The sequence below is a fragment of the Nilaparvata lugens genome, chromosome 9 (genome assembly GCF_014356525.2).
Source record: "Nilaparvata lugens isolate BPH chromosome 9, ASM1435652v1, whole genome shotgun sequence".
NCBI lineage: Eukaryota > Metazoa > Arthropoda > Insecta > Hemiptera > Delphacidae > Nilaparvata > Nilaparvata lugens.
Window position 1 is genome coordinate 25633395 of NC_052512.1, and position 26171 is coordinate 25659565.

Below are 26171 nucleotides of genomic sequence, written 5' to 3' on the forward strand. Positions count from 1 at the left end.
TTCAATCTACCTTCACCTTTGCAAAACTTTTGAAATTATTGTGATGAATACTATTTTATAGATCCTTTAACCTACATGAAACACTACTGGAAACATGAAAAATATATAGGTCATAAATAGTTCATTTGTAGGGTAGTTTTAGTGTCCCTGGGATCACATCAAGTTCATTGGCTTCAATATCATCCTGCTCAGGGTCAGTATTCTTATCTTGCACTATGCATTTTTTAAAAGCCCAGGCTTGTGCGTGGGTAATGAGTGAGAGGGATGATGATGAGAGATTACTAGATGACTACTTTTTAGGTAGACGGGACCGACGACTTATCGTCTCCTCCGAAAGACGGGGTGACCGTACCTATGTGACTGTGCTGTGGTTAAATACTTTTGATTCGAACTCGGGTTCTCTTGATTATTAGACCGGCGCGTTATCAAATTATTTTATTATAATAACATTGATTGAATTGGTCACTATAATAAAAATCACTTACTCCAACGAGCCACCCAATCTTCAGCATCTTCTGATGTCATTCAAATCGTGAGTCATTCTGTTTAAAACTTACATATTGACTGCATGAGTTCAATCACTATTGCTTAAAATGTACATTTGAAAGAAATAAAAAAGTAACGTTAGTCATGACCCTTGGAATCTGGGGACCCAGAAGCATAATTTCACAAGTTTTGACTTTGGATGACTAAATTTTCTATTGAAAGTCGATGGATTGTATTCCTAGTTTTTCTCATTCAAGAATGTTTTATATTATATCTTATGCTGTTTCATGTTTTCTAATATTGTTTTCAATATTAAATCGTTTTAAGTGGTAATTGAGTGAGATATTTCTAATTGATTAATTGATTTAAGCCATCTAAATTCAAAATTTATATTTTGTATGTTTATTTTTGACTAAAATTATTGTATAGACATTGTACATGTAAAAAACTATCCTTATATATTGGACTGTGTCATCACTCAAATTTGGAAGAAAAATAGCACAAGGACTACTTTATTATTTCATCTACCAATGTTGTTACATCAGTGTCATTTTTATCGTAAATAAATATGTTATCTGACATTGTTTTATATTGTACCATATCTGAGTTACTTCATCTATGTAAATGTCTATCACTTTCCTTCGTAGCTGACCGACGTGACGAGATCCATGTATCTGTATGTATCATGTATCTATATTAAAAAAATCGAGCCTCAAATTTTGACGTTCAATATGTGTGCACCAATTGTCGAGTCAGAGTGTCAAAAGCAGAGCAGTGTTTGAGCAGAGAGAGTGTGAATGTGCATCTATAATAAATTATAATTTAGTAGAATATTCATCTATATAAATAAAAATCGAGCCTCAATTGTTGACATTCATTAACTTTTTTATGTGTGCACCGAATTTGATTTTTTATTTGTGTTTGTTATGTTCAGGACCAGGTTTATGGCCTATCAAATTTATAATCCAACTTCAGGACTCTTTCCTATGATCCTTCAAAGTTTACATGTAATCCTTATGGGAGGGGATTTGTGAGCTGGCCACACACAGAAATAAGAATCAGCTGTTATAATCATTGCGTCATCCAACAGCTGTTGGTAGATAGTAGACAAGAGTGTGTGTGCTGCTCCAAAACCGCCCATGTATTTTATTCGCCCCGACTAAAAGCAAAATTCTGTGTGTAACCATCCAGCAGTGCAGCCTCAGGTTAAAGACTTACATGCTCTAAAGACATTGCTTTGTTCCGAATAATTGTGCTGTCTTCGGTGTTCAGAATTAATTGATTTTTAGTAAATGATTTATTTTGCAGTTGGAAAATTATCTATATAAATAAAATGCCGCATCGCGCCTCCTCATGTGTGCATCCAGCTAAAGTTTGTCATGAGATGCATTAAACTATTTGGCGGTACGAAGTTCGCCGGGCCAGCTAGTGTTATATATTTGTTGATTAATTCTATTCTAGAAGTTGTTGTTCTCAATTGAATTGGTCACTATCCATTTAATAATTCTATTTTTAAATTGAAGATGCTAGTTTGGTGACTGACCAGTTGTGTGGCAATCATGAGCACAGTCTTGAGTGAGAAGCGGCGTCCGCACAGGTCGAAGAGGTCCTCCAGGGAGGGACCCAGAAGCTCCATCACCAGAGCGTTGTACTTGCCGCATGGCCCAAAGTAGTACAGATCCGGTATGCCCTCTGTAACACAACACAAATCTAATCAAATCAAAATCGTCTATTGTCATGACAAAAAAAGTATAACAAGGTCAAATACATTTACAATGTCACAAGTATGGTAACGTTTTTTAAAACAGCAACAATAATCAAAACAGGACAAAAGCAACAATAATTTTCTATACATTCATAGATGCGATATTAGGTGTCAAACATACTAGTAGTTCTGTGAACAGTAGACATCGCGCAGTTATAACGACGTCCCAAACAATAAGCACATCCACACTGATACACTAACTATTTATTTGAACAGATCATGCTTACACAAGATTTAATAAATTATCATATAATGCTTTCCGGAATTTAGCGCGAGAAAACCAGAAGACATCTGGGCGCCCAGACGAGCTGTTATAAGTTCTTTGCATCCTATTTAATAGTGCATAAAAATTGCATTCAAGTGCAATTGCTCTGAAATATCGAAATTGAAACATCTAAAATATATAAATTCAGGGCTACTTACTTTTATTTATAAAATAGAATTAGGGTACCCTTTTTTGAAATTAATAAAATAATAATTTTTAAAAACCTGAAGATTGTGTGGATCTTTGAAACTAGTTGTTATAATTTGTATTTTTAATCTATTATATTATTAATTATTTCAAAAAAGGGTAGGCTACTATAATTCTATTTTATAAATGAAAATGAAAGATCAAAATCTGAAAATCTCCTTTTGAAAATAATTAAGGACTGAGAATTTTGTGAAGTCAACTACTACAAGACTTAACCTATTTCGGACTACCTTATCTAAATGTTGGAGAGGAGTAGTACAGGGTTGCCTTTTTTCTCTCCCTACTATTTTGATGGGGAACGCGCCAACTAAGCTCCCCGACAGTAAAGCACCTTTTAAAACCACATTCAAGGGGATTTACTGACGGCATCAACTGAGCTCCTGAGAGAGGAGCTTTACTGACGGGGAGACTAGTTGTCGTCAGCGTCCGAGGAGCTTAGTTGTCGTCTACGGTGCCGACAACTAGTCCCCTCTGAACCAGTAGGGGATTTACTGTCGGGGAGACTAGTTGACGCTAGCGTGCAAGGAGCTTGGTTGTCCTCACTGAACCCGACAACCGACAACCAAGCTCCTCGCACGCTCTGAGTGCCGGAGTTTTCGCGAGTAAACTGACATATTATATATGTCATGCACTTACTCTATGGATTTCTTCTGATCACGCCTGGTTTTCCCAGTCATTCATCGCTTTTCCAAGAGTTATACCACATTTTTCAAGAACCAATAGTTCAAACTTCATAATGTGGTTCAGCTTAGGTATTGGTTCATATTTTCATGTTCTTATCCAAGAGCCACATCTCAAAACAACAAGCGAGTGAAGCAAGTTCAAGATACCCTTTTGAGTGATATGATGTACAGGTTGATTCCGGAAAGAGAAATAGTTTATTATCTTCATTTTATGTTTGCAGTGATAGAAGTGACAACATCAACCAGCTTTTCTTCTAATAATCGAATTGATAGAACGTGTGAAACAGTGTCTGTGATTGTACTACTTCCCCGCCCGCTCCAAGCTGGTTTCAATTTCTTCCTATTGAACAGGGGAGACTAGTTGACGGCAATGGTATATTTTGCCAGGGGATTTACTGACGCCTGTGATCAAAAAAGCGAGGAGACTAGTTGTCGGGGAGACAGGTTGGCGGCGACCCATTTTGATGATGTAATTATTGTATGAATGAATGAAGAATAAATAAACATAAAAACATAACAATTATGATGCAAGAACTCTTAATGGAATAGCAACAGACAGGAGGAGGAAAAATCCGTCCCCAGGTTTACGAATGTTGAATGTCTGCATATTGCAAGCATTTGATTTTTTTCTATGTCTGTATGCTGCTGTTTGCGTTCGACTTGAACCACTTCAGTTAAAAGGAAAATGAAAAACACTAGTAATCCAAAAAAGTTGTAGTTCATAACAGACCCAGCTAGAAATACGTCTTCGGAAGACGTAGCCGACTTATTTCCTAATATTGATAGCTACGCTACGCTGGTGTGAACGGGACATATCCGAAGCTTGAATTCAGCATTGGGTGGTAGGACGCAAGGATAATTAAAAGCTACAGTCTATACTATTTTTTGGTAGGACGGCTACGTATTCCGATGACATATTTCTAGCTAAACATAGCTGGGTGTGTAATGGACTTTAACTTTTTCGGATCAATAGTGCTTCTAATTTTCCGTGGTAGTGTATAATAGATGGGAACACAAATTGAAATTGTCAATTGACAATTTCAATTTGTGAAAGTACCACTACATCATTTACAACACAACTGTAATGTATAATAGATCTTTGAAGCTATATTATGCTATGAGGACCTTTCGAAAAAAGGTCTATTTCATCAAACTATGTTCGCATTCATTGTGTTACAAGCGGATACGGGCCTTAATGGATGAAATTATACATAACAAACATTAATATGAACTAAAAAAACACTTTCCTAAGCCCCAATCCGATTCCTTACAGTAGAAGTGATAATAGATAAATTCATCTAATAGTAACTTTGATAATAACTTTAGTAAGTTTATGGTGGTAATTAATAGTAAGTAACTTTGAGAATATATAAAGCTGCACACAAAATGAAGCTTATAAACTTCTGGAAGTGATTTATAAACACTTAAGCATTGGAAGAAAAATATTTTTCGAATAATTTTAGTTCTAGCTGCTAAAGGGAAAAATATGGAATACATTACGGAAGTATGGAAGAGACAATCTTGAAAGAATGAAGGGCAATGTAGAGTGATTGATAATAATTATTGGTCTCCTTATCATTACACTTCTTTTCTCTTCCTCCTCCTTTCTTCTTCTTATTTCGTCTCCTTATCTTTCTACACATTGCACTTTTTCCCTCTACCTCCGCCTCATTTCTTCTTCAACTTCATTAGATTTCACTTTTGCAACAGTGCTAAGAAGGGTAGGTAGGAGATAAGCGGTAGGCAGTCTGCAGAATGAAAGGTAAAAACGAACGAAAAAAGCCGCTATAAGCCGCCTTTGGGACAAGAGCTGCCCCAGATCCCAGTTTCGCATTAATAATGCACACCGAGCACTAGAGATTAAGCAAGTGAACGAGAGATAGAATAAGCTGGAGAAAGTGATGAAAAAAAAGAGAATCGGAGATGAAGGGAAACGAAAAACAGTTGGAGCAGAAGAGAGCGAGAGAGAGAGGCAATGGTGGCAAGATGATTTCTTTATTAAAACGATCAACAATATTTTTGCAGGTTTATTCATAAACTCATTATAACTGACAATATAACCAACCATTCAATGAATTTTACAAAGTATGAACTGAAGACTCATTAAACGATTATGAAGTCGAAATTCAATTTGAATTTATATGATAATATAATGTTGTTTTGCATCCTTCCATCAACATGAATCGTCATAGTTTGAACAGATCACATGGAAGTGCAGACTCATAATCAGAACAGACTTATTTTCAAAAGAGCAGAAAACTGGAAGCGCAACTGTTTTTTTCAAAAATGTCACACTTTCAAGAGCGGATATCTCAAAAACTTGGATGATACAACATAAGGACTAATCAAATTAGTAGGAATTGTAAGCATCAATTTTGAATAAGGTTGTTATGTCCGTAAGAAGCTTAGTTTTCATGATAGATGCGGAAAACTAAAAATTGGTTCCTTTAAACCACGCCCACCTTTTAAGCACAGAGGGTTGGTAAGGACTTTTTATACGTTTACCCCCTAACTATTCCAAACAAATCTGCGGTGTTTAAATTAGTCTCCCAAATATTTCCCTCTAGATTAAGGATGAGCGATTTTGGGGGTTAGCAGTCCACTGAGCGATCCATTGTTCAGAATAACAATGAGGATAGGCAGACACTATTAATGGGAGGGACAGTGAAGGAGGTAGTATCAAGTGCATACTCGTAAAACGATATTATATTGATGATGATTGAATCAGTATCTACCACCTCCCAGAAAAAAGAATATGTTGTTAAGCGAAGATGGAACAGCTTTCAGAGTCGAACAGTTCAAATTCATCTCCATTAACCTATATCTATATATATATATATAAAAGCGAAATGGCACTCACTCACTGACTGACTGACTGACTGACTCACTCACTCACTCACTTGCAGAAATAAAAATCTACCGGACCAAAAACGTTCAAATTTGGTAGGTATTATCAGTTGGCCCTTCAGAGGCGCACTAAGAAATCTTTTGGCAATATTTTAACTCTAAGGGTGGTTTTTAAGGGTTTAAAGTTCGTCTTTTAGCATGTATATTCTTCTTATTCCAATATCTTGAAATTATAATTGAAATGTCCATACCATATGTTCTAGAGAGAGTACTTCTTCGAAACAGTTGTTCTGGTAACTAAATTAAAAATTTTGCCAGGTTGGCATTAAGTTGAGTCGATATAGTAACAGGTGTTATTCGAGATCAAATTGACATAATACGTTCAAATTCGGTACAGAGGTTCCGCTGAGGTCTACATGCAGGCGAGCGAAGCGAGCCCGCAGATCTCATTTTTGGACAATCCAGTCGGGGGTCCAGAATTCGGTACAGAGGTTCCGCTGAGGTCTACATGCAGGCGAGCGAAGCGAGCCCGCTGACCTCATTTCAGGACAATCCAGTCGGGGGTCCAGGGGACAGAGCCCCCTGGCTAGAGGGATATGGCGAGCGAAGCGAGCCAGCCGGCTAGTATAACATATTTATAAATAAAATTCAACAAGTTTAATTCCAATATTAAAAAAATCAACAAGTTTAATTCCAATATTTACAAGTACTATCAATCATCATCATCTCTTCACGTGAATGAGTAACACTTCTGCAAATAGATGAGTATAAAGTATCTTACAGATTTCAGAAGATATTTAAAATCAACTTCACATCTGAAGCAATGATCTACAAGCTATCTGCCTATCCGTATTGTTATTCTGAACAATGGATGGCTCAGTGGACTGCCAACCCCCAAGATCGCTCATCGCTCCCTCTATACCCTCTTTTGAACATTCGTTGCCATTTTCACATAAAATTGTAATAGTACTCAACCTGATCCACCAATCTTTCAGAAACTCTTTCAAATCTAGTATGACCGATTCTCTACACCTCTCTGAAGAATAGATTGTAGAAAAATATTAGAGAACCAATATTTTCGAAAATGTATTTCTAGGTAGGACTGCAATATTGGAAATAGTGACTGGACTTACAAATGTAATTTTGGCTCAGCAATATGACGTAGGAAGACTACATTATCTTGAAGAAAACAGCTATTTTCGAATTCTCTGGCGATGCATTTTCTAGTGCACCCTCCGAGGTGGACAATTGCAGCAATATTGGAGATTGTAACTACTCATCCTGAAACGACTACCAATAATATTGATGTGAGTGGTCAGTCACACATCAGGAAATCATCAATAACGTGAGTGATGTAGCCCGAACGACCAATCATTTCAAAAACCTTTCAAATCAAGTTCTACAAAACAGTCCTTAACACTTCACATGAACGAACAATACTACGGAGAGAGTAGACAGCAACCAAACGAAAACTGCAATATTTGAAAATGCATTTCAAAGAATAAAAATTGCAATATGGGAAATTCTAAATGGTCTCATTGGGCACGACCAATCATTTCAGCAACCCATTCGAATGGCTCTCGTTACTTGAGGTAAAAGACGTAGAAAGCATACAATATCTAGACGAAAACTAAACTATTCTCGTAATGCGTCATCCAAGGTGGAAAACTGCAATAATGAAAATTGTGGGACGACACATCCTGACTGACCAATCATTTCAAACCCCTTTCAAATCAAGCTCACATGCTGTACCAGTTCTCTACAATTCACCTTCACAACAAGCTTCAGATGAAAAATATGATGTCCAAAGAATACAATAGTCACATAAAAACAGCCATTTATGAAAATGCATTTCAACTTACAAGACCTGCTGAGATGAAAATTGCAGCAAGATTTATCCTGACTTTTATTAATGAATTTAGCTGCAATCTAACACTTGCCTATGAACAGTTCAGTTCTAACTCAATTTGATAGGAAATTTTAACTAAAGGAGATTTACAACGTCAACCCTCTTTTGCAAGGTTGCAATTGTGATTGAGCACACACTTTTAGCCATTCTAGCTTCTCCCATCACACAACTCACATCTGTAGTCATCCTGATTCAAATTATTCGAAAGCATTTTCCAATTGTTATCGTCCAATGAGCGATCACGGGAAAAGTAGTCTAGTGAGCGATCCATTGTTTAGAATAGCAATGAGGATTGCTTGTACATGTAGATAGATTGATTTAGATCCGAAGTTGATATTGAATCTTTTTGATATCTGTGAAATACTTTACATTTATTTGCAGTAGTGTTACTAATTCACATGAAAAGATGCAGATGATTGATAGAACTAGTTGAAATGGAAAATTTCAGTTCCCGTGTTTTCAGTTCGACGTCTGCCTATCCTTATTGTTGTTATTCTAAACAATGGATTGCTCACTGGACTGCTTTCCTCCGAAATCGCTCATTGGACGTAACCTTTCAATCAGCTTCTGTCATTCTCTCAGTTCAACACGAGGATAGGAAGTAGAAACAATGCAATATCTTAACGAAATCAATTATTTTTCAAAAAACATTTCAAGACAGAAGAGCTACAATATTGGATATTGTGACTGGACTCGAATTGAAATTTTTTTTCAAATTGTAAGCAGGAATGAAATCAAGACAAAAACATGCTGAAATAGGCCAAATTTGAGTTTATTCTTCAATGGTTTCATTGCAATAGCTAGTTTTGACTTTGTGTTTAGAATGTAATTTTTAGTTTGAAATAAATTTGAAAACAAACAAATATTCAATAATTTCAATAATTGAATTATGACTAAAGAAAAATGTGAAGGCTATTCTCACATAATAATCAAGTGTTGAGTTGAGGCAGATTCTCACTTATCAGTATCAGTTAATATGTCCGGTACAGTGAGAAAGAGAATATTATCCCCATAAATTCTGATGTCACTATTCCCACCCAGTCCGACCGAACGAGTATGAATAGTCAAGTTACATTAGAACTAATGGAAAGAATATTTTCACTGAGCCGGACACGGACTTCTATTTTGATAAGTGAGAGAATCCAGCGCGAGAATAAAGCTGAAAAAACATCACATAACAGCTAATTAGTGAGACATTGAATTACAAGAAAAAACGTTATTTAGCTGAATCTTTTTATATCATAACTCATGTTTTTCCTCAAGATTTCTTTCTTCAGGATCAAGTCAAGGAATTCCTGGAAGCAGGTTAGATGCAGTAAAAATCACTGGGTTTAGTGAACGATTGCAAAGGAAAACGAATTATTGGAAAAGCAGTAAGAGACGGGAAAAGCAAAGCTTTTCTGCTTTAAAGCGCCTTTTCCTCCTAATTGCTTCGTCACAAATAATGAATACGTACACGATCTACGAATAAATGACTTCTTACGCCATTTCTTCTACTACTAACTACATCTTACAGTTGTTCTCTTTCTTTCCGTCTCCTATCTCCGGGTATTGACTTTCAACTATATTCTCTTCTACTCTTCACCCTTTTAAAGGTAACCCTGTATTTCTAGGGTATAAACACACTGAAAGCGGAGCGGAGTGTGGCGTGGCGTCGAGGAGCGGAGTGTGGCGTGGCGTGGACAGAGCGTTCATGATATACACAGGAAGCGTCTGAGAGTCAAGCGTCAAGGGCCTAGACCCTAGAAAATGGCGTTGTCCAAGTTTGCACGGACATTAATTTGTGAGAATAATTACTTGGAGTATTCAATACTTATCCAATTATTATCCAATTTGTGTTCAGCACGGGGAAAAATATGAACCAAATTTCCCCCACAACATTACCAGATGGTGAGAGAATTGATGAATTTTCAAAATTTAATAGAAATATAAACTAGTAGTTCTGTGAACAGTAGACTTCACGCAGTATTCTCATCCACTAGTACCTGATTGAAACTATAGACCTAATGGAAATACAGCATGGACTGGCTTCTCCACACATCTGTGTAATCACTCGTCAGCTGATTTATGATGAATAATTTCTATAGTCTGATTTTTACTCTAATATTGGCGTATGAAGGAAGCTCCTTTTTCCTTTTATATTATCCTTGAAATGCATAATTTCCAAAAATATTCCTTGTATATACATCGAGGCGCAATTAAAAAAGGAACATACCTGTCAAATTTCATGAAAATCTATTACCGCGTTTCGCCGTAATTGCGCAACATATAAACATTTAAACATTAAGAGGAATGCCAAACCGTCGACTTGAGTCTTAGACCTCACTTCGCTCGGTCAATGAAATGGATTAGAATAGGCAGACGCTATGAATGGGAGGACTTGGGCGTCATTGATCATCTCTCCTAAGGGCACGCTATACAATCACTTTATACTTATTCATTTACAGTGGTGCAACTAATTCACTTGAAGAAATTCAGATGGTTAAAATTGTAAATTTTTATATGTATAGGCTATAATAAAGATGAATTTGAACTGTTCGAAGTTGAAAGCTGTTCTCCCAAATCCTCCCATTTATAGCTTCTTCCTATCCTTATTGATATTGTAAACAATGGATCGCTCACTGGACTGCCTTCCCCCAAAATTGCTCATTGGACGTAACGAAACCCTTCCTACTCCTTTCGACTCTTCATTTTCTAATATTCTCCCTTTTCTCTCTATTTTCGTCTAAATTATTCACATCTCTTATATATTCTCGTTCTCCTTCTCTTGCACCTGTTCTTCTTCCTGAGGATTTATTTTTTCTTTCTCTCATTGCACTCGTTTCTTATTCACCCCGTTTCACTCAATCCTGTTGTTTCTTCTCCTCCACTTTCGGCTGTATATGTTTCTTTTTCTTCTTTCTGTCTTCACCTCTATCTCCCTCCTTTTCCTAAATCCTTAGTTTAAATAACGAAATTAACGTTTTGGTAGAGAGTTAGTGGGGAGGATATTTTTTATATTCTTCCCAAAGAATGGACATTGATATGTCCAAAGCTCCGCCAATTTATGTAGATGCATAACAATATGATTATTATCTATAGTTATTATATTACAAATTGCTTTTTCATATAATATACAGTTCAATAGTTATTTTCTTAGTCTATATTATGTAAATTCATCTATAACTTTGCTGTATTGTAAGCTATTGTATAAAAGTGTATAAGCCAGTATATATTGTAATCTACATAAATAAAGTACTCAATCAATCAATTTCCCACTCTTTTCCTTCTCCACCCCCCCCCCAACTGAACCCCCCTCCTCATCATCATTCTCTTTGACGTCACAGAACCATTATTATTTCTTCTGTGAGTTCGCTCAACTCAATTTATATAAATTTGCCTCTGTGGCCTCTCCGTGGCCTCTATGTTGGGGGGTTCATTCACTTTATACTGCCAGATTTCCCGATGTATAGATGCTTCCCATTCAACCCCTTTGCTGACGGTTTAAAGTGAATTTCATCACTACACCAATCATGATGCTCTCTAATTCAAATGCACTGAGTAAGGCCTAAGCTCCGACTTGAATGCTCACTCATCATTATTTTGCTCCCCCGACACAAGAGGCTCAAAGCACCGACCTCGGGGTGACTTTGCTGCAAAATCTAACTAATTACAAGCAGCCATAACGCGTATTATTGAGGTTATCCCTCATTAAATTCAATCGTAGAATAGGATCAATTACTATGATGTCATTAATTCTGATTAGTTCAATAGATTAAATCAAACCTACATTATAAATTACTTGACTTATTATAGACTATTTTTATGCATTTTCTAAATTGCATGTACCTACTGTATTTATTATTACTTTCCTTGCCCTATTACCATAGGTAAGGAAAGTATTGCTTTCCAAAAAAATTAAGGTACCTTAATTAGTGTGTGTGTGTGTGTGTGTGTGTGTGTGTGTGTGTGTGTGTGTGTGTGTGTGTGTGTGTGTGTGTGTGTCTGTGAACACGATAACTCCATTCCTAATTAACCGATTGACTTGAAATTTTAAACTTAAGGTCCTTATACCATGAGAATTCGACAATAAGAAATTCAATAAAATTGAATTCAAAATGGCGGAAAAAATGGCGGATAATTACTAGAAAACCATGTTTTTCACGGTTGTCTCGAAAACGGCTTTAACGATTTTCTTCAAATTTATACCCTGAATAGCTATTTATAAGCCCTATCAACTGACATGAGTCTCATTTCTGGGAAAATTGCAGGAGCTTCGTAATATTTTTGAGAAAAATGCAGGATAATCACTAGAGAAACCACGTTTTTCACGGTTTTCTCGAAAACAGCTGTAACAATTTTCTTCAAATTTATACCATGGATAGCTATTTATAAGCCCTATCAACTGACATGAGTCTCATTTCTGGGAAAATTGCAGGAGCTCCGTAATATTCTTGAGAAAAATGGCGGATGATTACTAAAAAAACACGTTTTTCTCAAAATGACTTAATCGATTTTTTCAAATTCATACCCTTTATAGTTATTCATCAGCTCTATCAACTGGCATGAGTCTTCTTTCTGGGAAACTAATGGGGGGTCCACCCCATCCTTGAGAAATGGACTTTGTAACCTCCTTCTCGTGCATGAGCTAGGTAGGTAGAGCAGTTCATAAAAAGATCACATAGACGGGATTTTTCATCTGTAGAACAGCTGTATTGACGACTTTTAAAAAAATCATCAAATTTATTAATTTACACAAAGGAAAAAGTACTCTGAAAACCTTTATATATACACATATACAGAAGTCTGATCGTAGTTTCAAATATGTTGCCGCCAATCGTCATCATGTTATTCCTCTGAATTATTCTCATTTAAGAATGGGGCTTACAGTTCAATGAGCAAGGAAAGTTGTGTGAGTGTACCACACCAGATTTAATTTTCTTAGTAACTTGCTTAATATGATTGTTAATAGTAGTGAGGACTGTTTTGGGTTTAATGCCAGTAGTCTTTCTTGTTTTTGTAATAATCCTATTATATTAAGCAATTTCTGTATACATTTATATGGTTATTCATTTATGTCCAACGGATCTCGAAAATGGCTCTAACGATTTTCACGAAATTTGGAACATAGTAGGTTAATGATATAAAAATTTGATTGCACTAGGTCTCATCCCAGGGAAAACTTGCTGAAGGACATGAAAAGGATAATAATTATTCAAACTTGGAAAAACAGATGATAATTTCGTCGTCTGTCGATAACAGAAGATGCTAGTGTCTGTGTGAGGGAGAGACAGAATTATGTTCATCTGTCTAGCGAGAAACATTATCATTCAGCGAGAAATATTATCTAGCAGTTTTAATCGACTTGATCAAAATAATCTGATTTGTTGACATGACATGGTATATTATTCTAAATTATCGCATATAATAATTTTCAAAGTTATGATTTAACAGTTTCAAGTGATTAGTGAGTGTTATTTTGTTATTCAATTTGGTTTGTAAACAATCTAAAACCTTTTCTGTTTGGACTGAAAATTGGACCTGAATTCAAGTGTATGGATGGAACAAAACCTACTTTTTAGACTATTTATAGCGTATAAATCAAAATTCGGGGAAGAAACAGTTTTGGGCTGTGCCCGTTAGTCCTTCCCCAATAATTTTAAATAATTGTGTTCTGTTTATCATTAAATAAATAACGAGCGAAGTTCGGTGCCCCAATATTATATATTTATATGGTTATGTGGTTATATGGTAATATGGTTGTATGTTACTGTTATACTTGAATATCTGTTATTACTACTTTATTTGTTGCTGCTTTCATCAATCTACTTTTCACAGAAACACATGGTAATAATGACTATTCTTGTTTAACCAGCTTGATATATTATTCAGATATTATTTTAACAATAGTTTTGTTCTTGCGATGACCTCAATTAAATAATGCTTGGATTGTATTTAGTTTACCTTAACTATTTAACCTGTTTTTTCTGTCCTCAATTGTATTCTTTTTATAACTTCTTATACTTAGTTTACTTTTAATTACTTATGCTTTTCTTATACATTAATATATTATGCATTTTGTAAATTGCATGTACTATATTTCTTAGTAACTTGCTTAATATGAGTGTAAATAGTATTGAAGACTGTTTCGGGCTTAATGTCAATAATCCTCCTTGCTTTTGTAAAAAGGAAATGAAGTAGATCGCTTCAACAAAATCCTCGCTGTCAGGTCGAATGTTGTTGCAATATTTATTATTTATTCAGTAATAGACTGATGAGCTGGGAAACTAGCTGAAAATATAGCTGATTCAAAAGAGATAGTTCAATTTGCGTTACGTTATTCATTGCAAAAATCATTACATGAAAGTAATCATCCACCTGAAATCTGATTATTTGTCATTTTTTATTGTGCACGTTCATTGTTATCTTGTTATATATCTTGAAAAAGGACAATAGAGTGAGTCGATTTCGTTGGCCAACGAAATCGATCTGTACCAGAGAATAAAGAATATGAATTCATACCCTCTTACGGCTCTCATTCTATCTATCTATGAGGAGGGTCTTGTACGATATAACACTTAACACTACTCATGAAAATGAATATTGAATACTTTGTATAATATAATTAAAATGATCAATATTTTATATTCTATACTCTCTGATCTGTATAATGGTCCAAACAAAATGAGTTGACAATTGAAAGTTGATTGATCAAAGCAATCGAAAGTAATAATAATTATTATTATACGAAAATCCAAATCGAATGCTGTAAATCACCCCGAAAACTTCTACTACTGCAAATATTGATAACAGGGTAAACAGCTAGATGGAAATTCGATGAGCGCTACTATTCAAAAATTATTTGAATATTTTATTCTGACAATTTATTGTCAGTTTAGTGTAAGGGTAAGCATTCCTGACCGGCAATTAGGAGGTACTGGGTTCGATTCCCGGGCTGACAAATAATTTTTGAATAGTAGCGCTCATCTGATTTCCATCTAGCTGCTTACCCTGTTGTCAATATTTGCAGTAGCAGAAGTCTTCGGGGTGAATCACAGCATTTTATTTGGATTTTTGTTAACAATAATTATTAATTTATTAGCATTTGAATAATTGCAATATCTCAGTAATTTCCATCGAAAGTAATAGATAGTTGAGCATACAAAATAGAGAAGGTTAGCAGTATCAGATATCTTGGAGTAATGGTTGATCAGCATTTAAAGTGGGATGTACATTTGTCGCAGCTTACTACACGATCTAGAAAACTTATTTATTTATTTGTGAAATTACGTTCTGTTTTGCCTATGAAAGTCATGAAGATGGTGTATTATGCACTGGCACAGTCATTGCTCCAATATGGTATTGTGGGTTGGGGTGGTGCATATACAAATGTTCTAAAACCAGTAAAAACAATACAAAATTTAATATTGAAAATTATTCTGAGAAAGAATAGAATGTATTCAACAAGATTGGCTTTTTTGGAATTTTCAGTTCTACCGATTAGACAGATATACCTGAAACACATCATATTATATTATAAGAAGCTATCACTTTTTCATTTCATTAATAGAACGGATTGTGCTATTACAAGACGGGAGGAGTCAGGTCTGGTTACTGTTCCTAGATTATTGACTACTGCTGGTCAGCGTAGCTTCATATATTTATCTCCATTATTTTTAATATTCTTCCAAGTAATTTGAGAGGTTTACTCGCCCAAAAAAACTTTGGACTACATTTGAAAAAGTATCTGGTTAGCTCTCATGGCTGGGATAGTGCCGAGAATTTCTGGATTACATTAGTATAGTAATTATTCCAATTGAATAGATTTCATTTTGTACCACATCTTATATCATGTTATACACTGGGCTAGGCAATATCAGGTCATTATTATAATTTATTATAATTTACAAATTTTGTTGCATCTAACACATATTGTATGTAAATATATTGATCTATTATAGCATCACTGATTTATCTTGTTTATTGAAAGGATTTGATTTTAGTTGTTAATGTATATACTGTAATGTTAATTAATAATAAGTAAGTAGTCAAGGTACGGCTGCTCCTTCCCCAAGCTCGAGCTTGCTCTTTTGGGGAAGTAGTTCCTTATGTTTATTTGTATTTCCTATTGATTCATTTTGTTGTTATATTTCTAATTGTGAATTATTGTAATGCTTTTTCAAGGAATAAATAAATAAATAATAAAAATAATAATACAAACACAAAACTCACAAACGGACAACGACTCCAGGCTCTAATCATCAGCACGAACTCACTACGTTTGTTCAATAAATATTTGTTTTCTACACTACTGTATTATCTCTAGACATTACTTTCATTGTGCTTCTTGCTGTGACCAGGAATTTCTAGTCACCACCAAATAGCAAGAATTAATCAAGACCATAATCATATTCATGTTTCCAAAACAATTCATAACAGAAATAGCCCCAATAGAGATGTTACTCTGTGTGAAAACTCCCATAAGAAACAATGCTTTTCTTTTCTTTAGTGGTTACTCTGTGTGAAAACTCCCAAAAGAACCAATGCTTTTCTTTATCCACCGAACAGAACAGAATTTCATTGAAAAGCAGGGTGATATGCTTCACAAGTAATTACGCATCCCTTTCACAGAGAAATCTTCAATGTATTCAAACCCCATGAATATTCAAACTAGACCAATACACATACAATGACGTAATTTCGAAATTGAACTTTCAGTTTAGAGGTTGTTATAGTCTACAGTGAGTTTCACTTGAAACTGACACTATTCCTTATGAATAACATCAATGCTTCCCATTGAAATAATGCTGACAGTTTGTAGTGGAACTCACAATATTGTCTTTTGACTTGATGTCTGGCCCTGAATATATTGCATTTCCCAGCCACTACAATGGCACAATTTTGAAATTAAACTTTGAGCTTTGATGGACTTTGGTCTATAAGTCTGGCCACTGATAAGCTATACTATCTATGTTTACTATGCTTTGTTATGGTCTACTGCCTCTCAATTGTCTATAGTGGGATGTCTTGTGTCAGCAATCCTTGAATAATATCAATGTCCAATGGCCGCCATGTCACCAATGTTCACAGTGAATCTCTTACTTCATCTAGTTTCCCTATGGTTTGGCTCATCAGTATATTGCATGTTCAAACCAAACCGAAACAATGCAACAATTTTGAAATTAAACTTTGTGCTTTGATGATGTAGCCTTCACTAAACATTGTCTGTCGAGAACAAAATTCAAATATAGTTCACCGCACACGACAAGCAAAACAGCCCCCATTCAACATGCTCTGTGAAAATAATATGAGAGAGAAATACAGAGAGAGAGATAGAGAAAGCAGTTGATGAGAGGCTATTCAGGCTATTGAAGCCTACTCATAGACATAAGTTTAAAGCACATTTACATGTTTGTATTCCCAACATCAGACAATATTTGCTTACAACAATCAACAAGACAGAACAATAACATTGGCTGACAATCCACAAACGCTGCAATGCTCTACTAGCAACGTCCGATTCATAGGAGACAATAATTAATGCGATGTAGTCAGAGCATGCAATTAATGTGATGAAAACCAGGCAATCACTAAAGGGGTGTTTTCAAATAAATTCTATCACTAATAGGGGTGGCAATCACTAAAGGGGTGTTTTCAAATAAATTCAAATAAATAAATAAACTAATAGGGGGCAATCACTAAAGGGGTGTTTTCAAATAAATTCTACCCAGTTCTGATAACAATTTTTGGTGAAGGCTGTGCAAAGGTTAAAAATAAACTTTCTACTGGTTATATTTTTCAAAGTTTTTCGATTTGTATACTATCAAGCTATCAATATGAAAAGGTGATGATTTCTTGATCCATTCCGAGCTGCTTTGTATAAACACACTTTTTCTATGTATTTTTACAACAGTCTGTTGAAAATGATCGCCAGACGATTGAAGAAAGTACTCCAGTCAGTAAGTAAAAGTTTTTAATATTTACTTAATAATCGACTGCATGTCGTGTTCAAATACATAGAAAAAGAATATGAAAAGGTTTTCTCACGAGAACATTTTTTGCCGATCATTAATTTTTGAGATATATACGCTTAAAATTTAAATCTTTGGGAGAGAACATTTTAAATTCGGTAAGAGATAAATCCAGGATGAATTATTCATGGTATTGTTGATTTAATATAACAAATTTGTTCTGAAAATATCAATTTTTGAGAATGGTATTCAATTTACCAGAAATAACTGAACTAAAAGTCAAATAACAAAAATTGATATTTTCAGAACATATTTGTTTTATTCAATTAACAATACCATGAAGATTTTATCCTCTCAATCTCATGGATTTATCTCTTACCGAATTTGAAATGTTCTGTCACAAAGATTTAAACTTTAGGCGCTCATATCTCAAAAAGGAATGATCGGAAAAAATGTTTTCTTGAGAAAACTTTTTTCATTTTGATAGCTTGATACTATAGGTACTAATCGAAAAACTTTGGAAAATATCACCAGTAGAAAGTTTATTTTTAGCCTTAGCAAAGCCTTAATTTGGATTTTCGTTTAATAATAATTAATCCCTTTTCTTATCCTCTTCACCCTTCTTTCCTTTCTTTTAAACCCTCTACCTGCCTATTACATGAGAAACCATAGTTGGCTAGGTATTTTTCCTCTTTACTTTCTTTTCAGCAAACCCCGCTACCATCAAGCCTGTTTTTGTATTTAATTGAAAATTTATTTTTGATTGTGTTTTGATTTCTTTTATGTATATTGTATTGTGTTGATTGGAATAAAAATTGATTAATTCATTGAATTTTGGAGTGATATTGTCAGAACGTTTGGCAGAAAAAATAAATCGAGCGTAAACATTTTGATTTTGATATAATTTTAGAAAAATCTGGTGTGGCGCACCCACACAACTTTCCTTGCCGTTATGAAAATTTATCACCTGACGCTAGTGTACACGCGCATCTCAAGTCTACTATTCAAAGATCTGCCAGCTGGTGACAGGACAATAACGCTGGAGACACACGAAGTCTGCTATCTCTTCATAGTGAATGATTTAATAAATAGAATCAACAGTTGCCAACAGTTTGCATTATTGAATAAACACATTTTCTCGAATTTCGAGCTTATTTCCAATTTTAGGTGAAATTGTCACTGAACATTAATTGTAGAGATTTTTATGCTCAATCTTTTTCACTTAAATTTTTTTGTTTAAATTGTATCTGAAGCCTTATAATTGGGAATCTGAAATCACACTTTGCATTGATGGGGCGGAGCTCCTGAAATTTTTACAGATATGGGACTTGTAGCAGTTGATAGAAATTATCAATGACTATTTTAGGTATAAATTTGATCAAAATCGTTGGAGCCGTCGCGAGAAAATCGCGAAAAACCCTGTTTTTGACAACATTTTTGCCATTTTAGCCGCCATCTTGTTTTGGATTTGTTCGAAATTGTTCGTGTCGGATCCTTATAGGGGAAGGACCTCAAGTTCCAAATGTCAAGTCATTCCGTTAATTGGGAGATGAGATATCGTGTACACAGACGCACATACACTCATATACACACACACACACACACATACAGACCAATACCTAAAAACCACTTTTTTGGACTCAGGGGACCTTGAAACGTATAGAAATTTAGAAATTGGGGTATTTTGATTTTTTTCGGAAAGCAATACTTTCCTTACCTATGGTAATAGGGCAAGGAAAGTAAAAAGCGCCACGAAATCTCAAAGAGTCAACAGAAGGTAAGATGGAGCGACTTTTATAGTGAGATTTAATTCAGACCACGGTTTATAGAAGAAGACGGTAGGTGTCAAGCGCATGTTTGTGCTGAATTTCCGGTGTCGCTGACGTCATTGTATATACAATCATCTGGTTTTAACTAATAAGTTTCATAAAATTGCCAATAGGTGTTAAAAACCTCGGTTGGTGGCGATGACGTAATCTAGCTGCCTGGCCACTGCGCACACATTTAATGACCCCTACCGTTTTCATCTAAATACCGTGATTCAGACTATCAGCTCTGGTTGAATGGGAAGCTTAGCTGTTATATAGAGGAAATTCTGACAGTTTAAAGAGAATCTTATTTTGCTCTTTAATTTGAGTAGGTTCAGCACTGATCAAATCAGGACAGTTGATACATGTCATGTTTTCATTCAGCTACCTGAAAATATCATATTCCTATAGTTTGGAGCTATCTTAAAGCTGCGTACACATATACGCGCTTCCAACCCGCACCGAGCACGCTCCGCCCTCGTTCCTCTATCGAACCACAGTCGCTCCACCCCCGCACCCATCATGAACGTTACGGAAGATGTTAGATCTTCTGGCGTTCCCCGGTCGAACCACTCTTGCTCACCGGTCGATCATCAATCGCTCTGCTGGAGTGACGTTCGGTTGCGGAGCAGAGCGAAAGTCTGTACGCACCTTTATATAGTCTAATAAAATCTTGAAATAATTGAAAATATGTGGCTTTGGTAAAACCTCAACTTGTTTTATATCTTCATAGATTCATACAATAAGTACATCATCAAAATGATAGGGAGGGAAAAAATAAGGTAACCTTGTGCTATTCCTCTCCCAAATTTGGATAAGGTTACACATAGTCCGAAATTGGTCAAGTCTTGTAGTTGTTCACTTCATAAAGTTTTCAGTCCTAAATTATTTTCACAAAGTAGATTTTTAAATTTAGATGCTTCAAAACCAAACATAGAAGAAATAATTAATATTTCACATCATTATCACTAAAACAGGAAATATTCACATATTAAAAAAATAATTTTGCAGGACCAAAAAACAAACTTAATATATGTATTAATATTTTATTCAGACTACAGCAATACAAACTCAAATGTTTTGAAACATGAATTTATAGAAGTAATCTATCTGTGCAACACCCTCCCAGAGCACTATGAGTATTATATTTATTTAGGCTCAGCTCTATCAAACGACACTCTCCTTATCCTATTCCTTTTTCTTCTTCTTCTTCCAGAAAAACCTCTTCCTCCTTCTTCATCATCTTCACTCACTCACTCACTCTCTCTCTTTCTTATTCGACCCCTCCATTCACATTCTCACTCCTCTCATGTCTCTTCCTTTTCTTATTTTTCGTCTTCTTCCACTTCTTCAATCGATTGACCTACGCTCTTTTGTTCATTTAACCAAGTCCAGTCCTAACTTATCAATTTAGACTGATCAATAGTGAAATTCACTCTAAACTGTGAGCTTTGGTTGATTGGTATTATCAATGCTAGTTATCAATAATGCTAATGCCCGGTTTCTCAGTCGTTCCATAAACTGTTTATCCATTCAATAACTTTATTGAATCGATAAACATGAGAAATGCGTTTCTAGAATTTATTGAATCCATAAATCTCTCGATAAACAAGTGTCAAAATCCAGTCTATAAATATTTATGGAATGGATAAATGTGTCAAATTTTTGGAATGGATAAAATTTTCGGTTGCAATCGAAAAATTAAGTGTAGGCAGAGACAAGAAATATATATAGTGCTTAAAACCTTATGCTTATCCTTTATCTATGGTGTAGGTTACCAGTATTTTAAAAATAGTTCGTTAATTACCCGCAAAAAGTTCGTTAGTATTCTTTTTATGAAAAGTATTTATATATTTATTATTATTTCAATCACTGTTGAATTACCGGAATTGCGTAATCTGAAACGCATTCTTTCAATTCTAGGACCAAATCCCGGCTTTCATATCATCTCAATCTCGTTTCTTTCACAAAAAATTCACCATAGGCCAACAAGATTTCAAAAAATGTATTATTCGTTTCTATGAATATGGAAAAAGTCATGCCAGTATCCAAATCTCGGTAATATTCTTGTTACAAGTGTGGTGAGAATAATAAGTTACTTTTGTCATTGCGTGAACTGTTTCTTAATCTGAATTCAAATCAAAGCAAAAGAACATAATTAAGGAAGTCTCAATGCTCATGAAAATTTTTATAGGGTTATTGAAAAAAATATCCTCTATTTAGTTTCTTAGTTTCACTTTAATCCTTACATGCCCAAATAACTATTTGCAGCTTTCTCCAACATTCTTGTGGCACCACAAGTAGCATGGAATGAACGGCGTCAGGAGCGGGACTCTATACATTGGGGAGTATGGATCCTACGAGACGTCGAATCCGTAGTCCGTAAGAATAAAATAAGAAAAGGACAAACAATTCAATGGATAATGTTGTGATTGAGTATTTGAACTTACCGTGCGTTCCAAGGAGCTTGTAGAACCTGTACTCCAAATGGAGTTGGGGAGCCTTTGACTTCATTGGCTCCTGTAACAATAAAAAATAACAAGAAATTTGAAAAATAATATATATTTTTTTATAGTCACAAAAATAAACAATGATAATATGGTCAGTATAATAATATAAATATTACAATCAAATATAATATATAACAGCGTGAATTGGAATACAACGAAATACAGTCAAAACCTCCATACATATAATGAACTTCTAAATTGAACTTCTTTGGGAGCGGTTTGACTCAGTGGTCGCGCTGATAAGCTATTACTTGGTTAAAGTTAAGAACCATGCGTCTGCTACACCCGTTGGAACGGTCACCGCTTGAGCCAAATCCTCTGAATATGATTCATGAGTTGTAAAATCGCTTCTCGGTGGTTCGGAACCCACCAAAAATAGTATGTCAATTCATCTCTGATTATCACCCGCCTCATTACCCACGCACAAGCCTAGAGATCATGTGGACATCACCCTCAGCAGAAAAATAAAATAAATAAATAGAAAAATAACGGATAAGTAACTATTCTGATTTTGACTAACTATTCTATTTGACTAACTATTGGTATTTCAAAGAGAATTCAATGCTCTACAAACCAACGATAAGCATAAGTTTTTATGATGCATTGTTGGAGAATTGTAAGCCCTGAAAGAGCAAAACATTGGATAAAAACCTGTTATTTTAACGATTACACACCTTCAAGAGCGAATATCTCGGGTAACTGTTGGTAATATCACAAAATTCCACTGAACAATAAGTGTAGAGAATTTTCAAGCTTTATTTTTGAGTAGTTATTTGAGTCGGTTGGATGCATTGTTGTCAAGATATGAGCGTGGAAGCAGAACGCTGAAAAATGCAACTTTTAAACCACCCTAATCCCCTTAGCAAATGAGTTAGGAATGGGGACTTTTGATATGTTCTCCCCCCAACTAGTCTCAACAAAGCTGCAGTCAAAAATTTTGTTTAAAACGTTCCCTTCAAATTCCTTTTGTCAATTGGTCTATTGTTGCGAAAATGGAGATTTCACACTCAACACTAGGCCTAAAGCTGCTGCAAAAGGTGTAGGGAATTCGTAAAGTGTGAAATTATACATAAGATTGAATAGAATTTAATGCTCTATAAGCTTATAATCAATATGGATTTTTCCCATCGATTTTTAAAAAGTTATAAGAGCAAAACTAGAAAAAACATTGGTGGCAAACGTGTTTTTTTTCAAAAATGTCACACCTTCAAGAGCGGATATCTCGAAAGCTAGAGGAGATATGAAACAAGTTGTAAAATGAATATTGTAGGAAATTATGTAAGCTTTAATTTGTTATATGCCAGTCATGTCCTTAGTATACATAGTTTTTTAGTTTTATGCGAGAAACCATAAAATGGTACCTTTAAACCACCCCCACCCCCTTAGCACACGGGGTAGGGGTGGGGACTTTTGATATGTTTACCTCCTTTCTACCCTGATCAGAACTGCGGGGTCGAAAATTGTCTTCCCAACTTTTCCCTCTATAACCTTTCCTTGACTGGACTAATATGTTGATATCATTAGAAATGTTTTGATTCCTGTTTTGATAATAAACACTAATAATAAATAAAAAGTTATTTGATCAGCTGTTTTAGCACACTTGAAATTTGGACAATATGTATGTCAACAATGCTTGTTGTCTTTGACTGCGGAAGTTTACTCACAAACGAAAATGCACCTTTAGATCATGCATCACCAGAGTTTTCTCCTCAATATATTGTATTCTTTCTACTTGGCTGAAAAACCAGTCGCTATTTCCAATATTGCAGTTCTTCTACATTTTATTCCTCAGCGAGGTGTAGAGAATCAGTAAAACTATATTTGAAATGATTGGTAAATCAGGATATGTCATTTTGAACATTGCAGTCAGTACATTTAGTAGGCCTACATCAGGGTGCATTTTCCACAATAGATGTTGTATGAAGCTGAAGTAAAAAATATCATTTGTTACAACTTGACTTGAGAGGGGTTAGTGGTCAGCCAGTACATCACTTACGTTATTGACAATTTTCTGACATGCGACTGACCACAGACAGACTTCAATTTATTGATGGAGGTGTTAGCTTTCTTTATCTCTTCTTATTTTCTACTCGTCTTGTTCCACTCTTTTTGCTCTTCAAATGCATTCTCTCCCCTCCCACCTTTGTCATCATTTCACCAGGAGCCACCAATATTCTTAGCTTCTAGCTTCAAGTTCATCTTGCAGGAACATTAGACTGAGTGCCGGTTGCACAAAATCCGGTAAAATTTTAATCGTGATTAATTCCATGAGAAACAATCAGAGTCTTCAATAAAGCCTTCTCTGTTTGGTTCTCGTGGAATTGCACACTATTAAAATTTAACCGGCTTTTGGGCAACCGGGCCTTCAAACTGGTTGAATGGGAAGTTGATTTAAAAGGAAATACTAATCTTATTCACAGTCTAACACAGAGATGAAAGATATATTAAATATCATGCTTTTCTACGTGTATATTGAATATAAATGCTTTTCTTTCCAACTCATATGGATGTTTGGTGGAGTATACACAATAAAGCCCTGCACACACACAAACGTCAATTTTTTGTTCCTACGATATTCTGCTGTCTTTATGAATTCTATAAGATTAAGGCTGTGCAAAGGCTAAAAAAAAAGCTTTTCACTGGTGTTATTTTTCAAAGTTTTTTGATTTGTATACTATCAAAATGGAAAAGTTTTATCAGGAAAAAATGCCCAGCACACACTCATCAATTTTTGAACCTAAGATATTTTGCTGTATTTATAAATTCCATAAGATTAAGGCTGTGCAAAAGCAAAAAAATAAAAATTTTGGGACAAGTCATTTCAAATTCGGTATGAGATAAATCCATGACATTTTGAGGATGAATTCTTCATGGTAATGTTGATTAATTAAAATAAAAATTTTCTGAAAACATCAATTTTTGAGAAAATTATTAAATTTTCCAAAAATGACCAAGAACTGAAAGTTATTCAATTTACCAAAAAAACTTTTAGTTGAGTTATTTTTGGTAAATTGAATAACTTTCTCAAAAAATGATGTTTTCAGAAGATTTTTATTTTAATTAATCAACATTACCATTCATCCTCAAAATTTCATGTATTTTTTCTTACCGAATTTGAAATTACCTGTCCCAAAAATTTAAACTTTATTTGCTCATATCTCAAAAATTAATGATTGGAGAAAAATCTTTTTCCTGAGATAACTTTTCATTTTGATAGCTTGATTGTATACAAATTGAAAAACTTAAAAAAATGTCACCAGTAGAAAGTTTTTTTTTAGCCTTTGCACAGCCTCAAACGGAACTTGGCAAAACATCATATGTTTGCAATAATCTATTTAATCTAATAGGATTTATATCGTTAATAGGCAAAATATCGTACCAACAAAAATCGATGTGTTTATAGGTAGCCTAGGAGGTTACATATTGACCTTTTTTCTATAACAATATTCACTTTATGTCAGCATTCGCTTGAAAGAAACTATAAACATTTCAAGTGAATCTCACTATACAGCATTGGTGAAAATTATGGAAACAGCTTAATATTTCTTATGAAAGGATAATTTGACAGTAGGTTTCATTAGGGATCCTATTCTAATCAAAAAACTATTCTTCTGTAGCTTCAAAATTGCTGTCAGCCATAATTTTTTTCATGAGAAGATGGTCATTTGATACAAATTTCAAAGTTGAAAGTGATTTTGATACAGAATTTAAAGAGAAAATGAATGGCGGTGACTGCACATC

General features: G+C 34.8%; 1 protein-coding gene across 2 annotated transcripts in view; it reads right to left on the reverse strand.

Annotated features, from left to right (window-relative positions):
- Positions 1–26171, reverse strand: part of LOC111055994 (casein kinase I) — a 162483-nt gene that overhangs the window by 55379 nt on the left and 80933 nt on the right. For both annotated transcript variants that reach the window (XM_039435696.1, XM_039435697.1), the window contains exons 3-4: positions 22371–22440; positions 2030–2178 (exon numbers count right to left, since the gene is read on the reverse strand). In XM_039435696.1, the coding sequence (XP_039291630.1) occupies positions 2030–2178; positions 22371–22440 (219 nt within the window). The remainder of the gene's footprint in view (positions 1–2029; positions 2179–22370; positions 22441–26171) is intronic.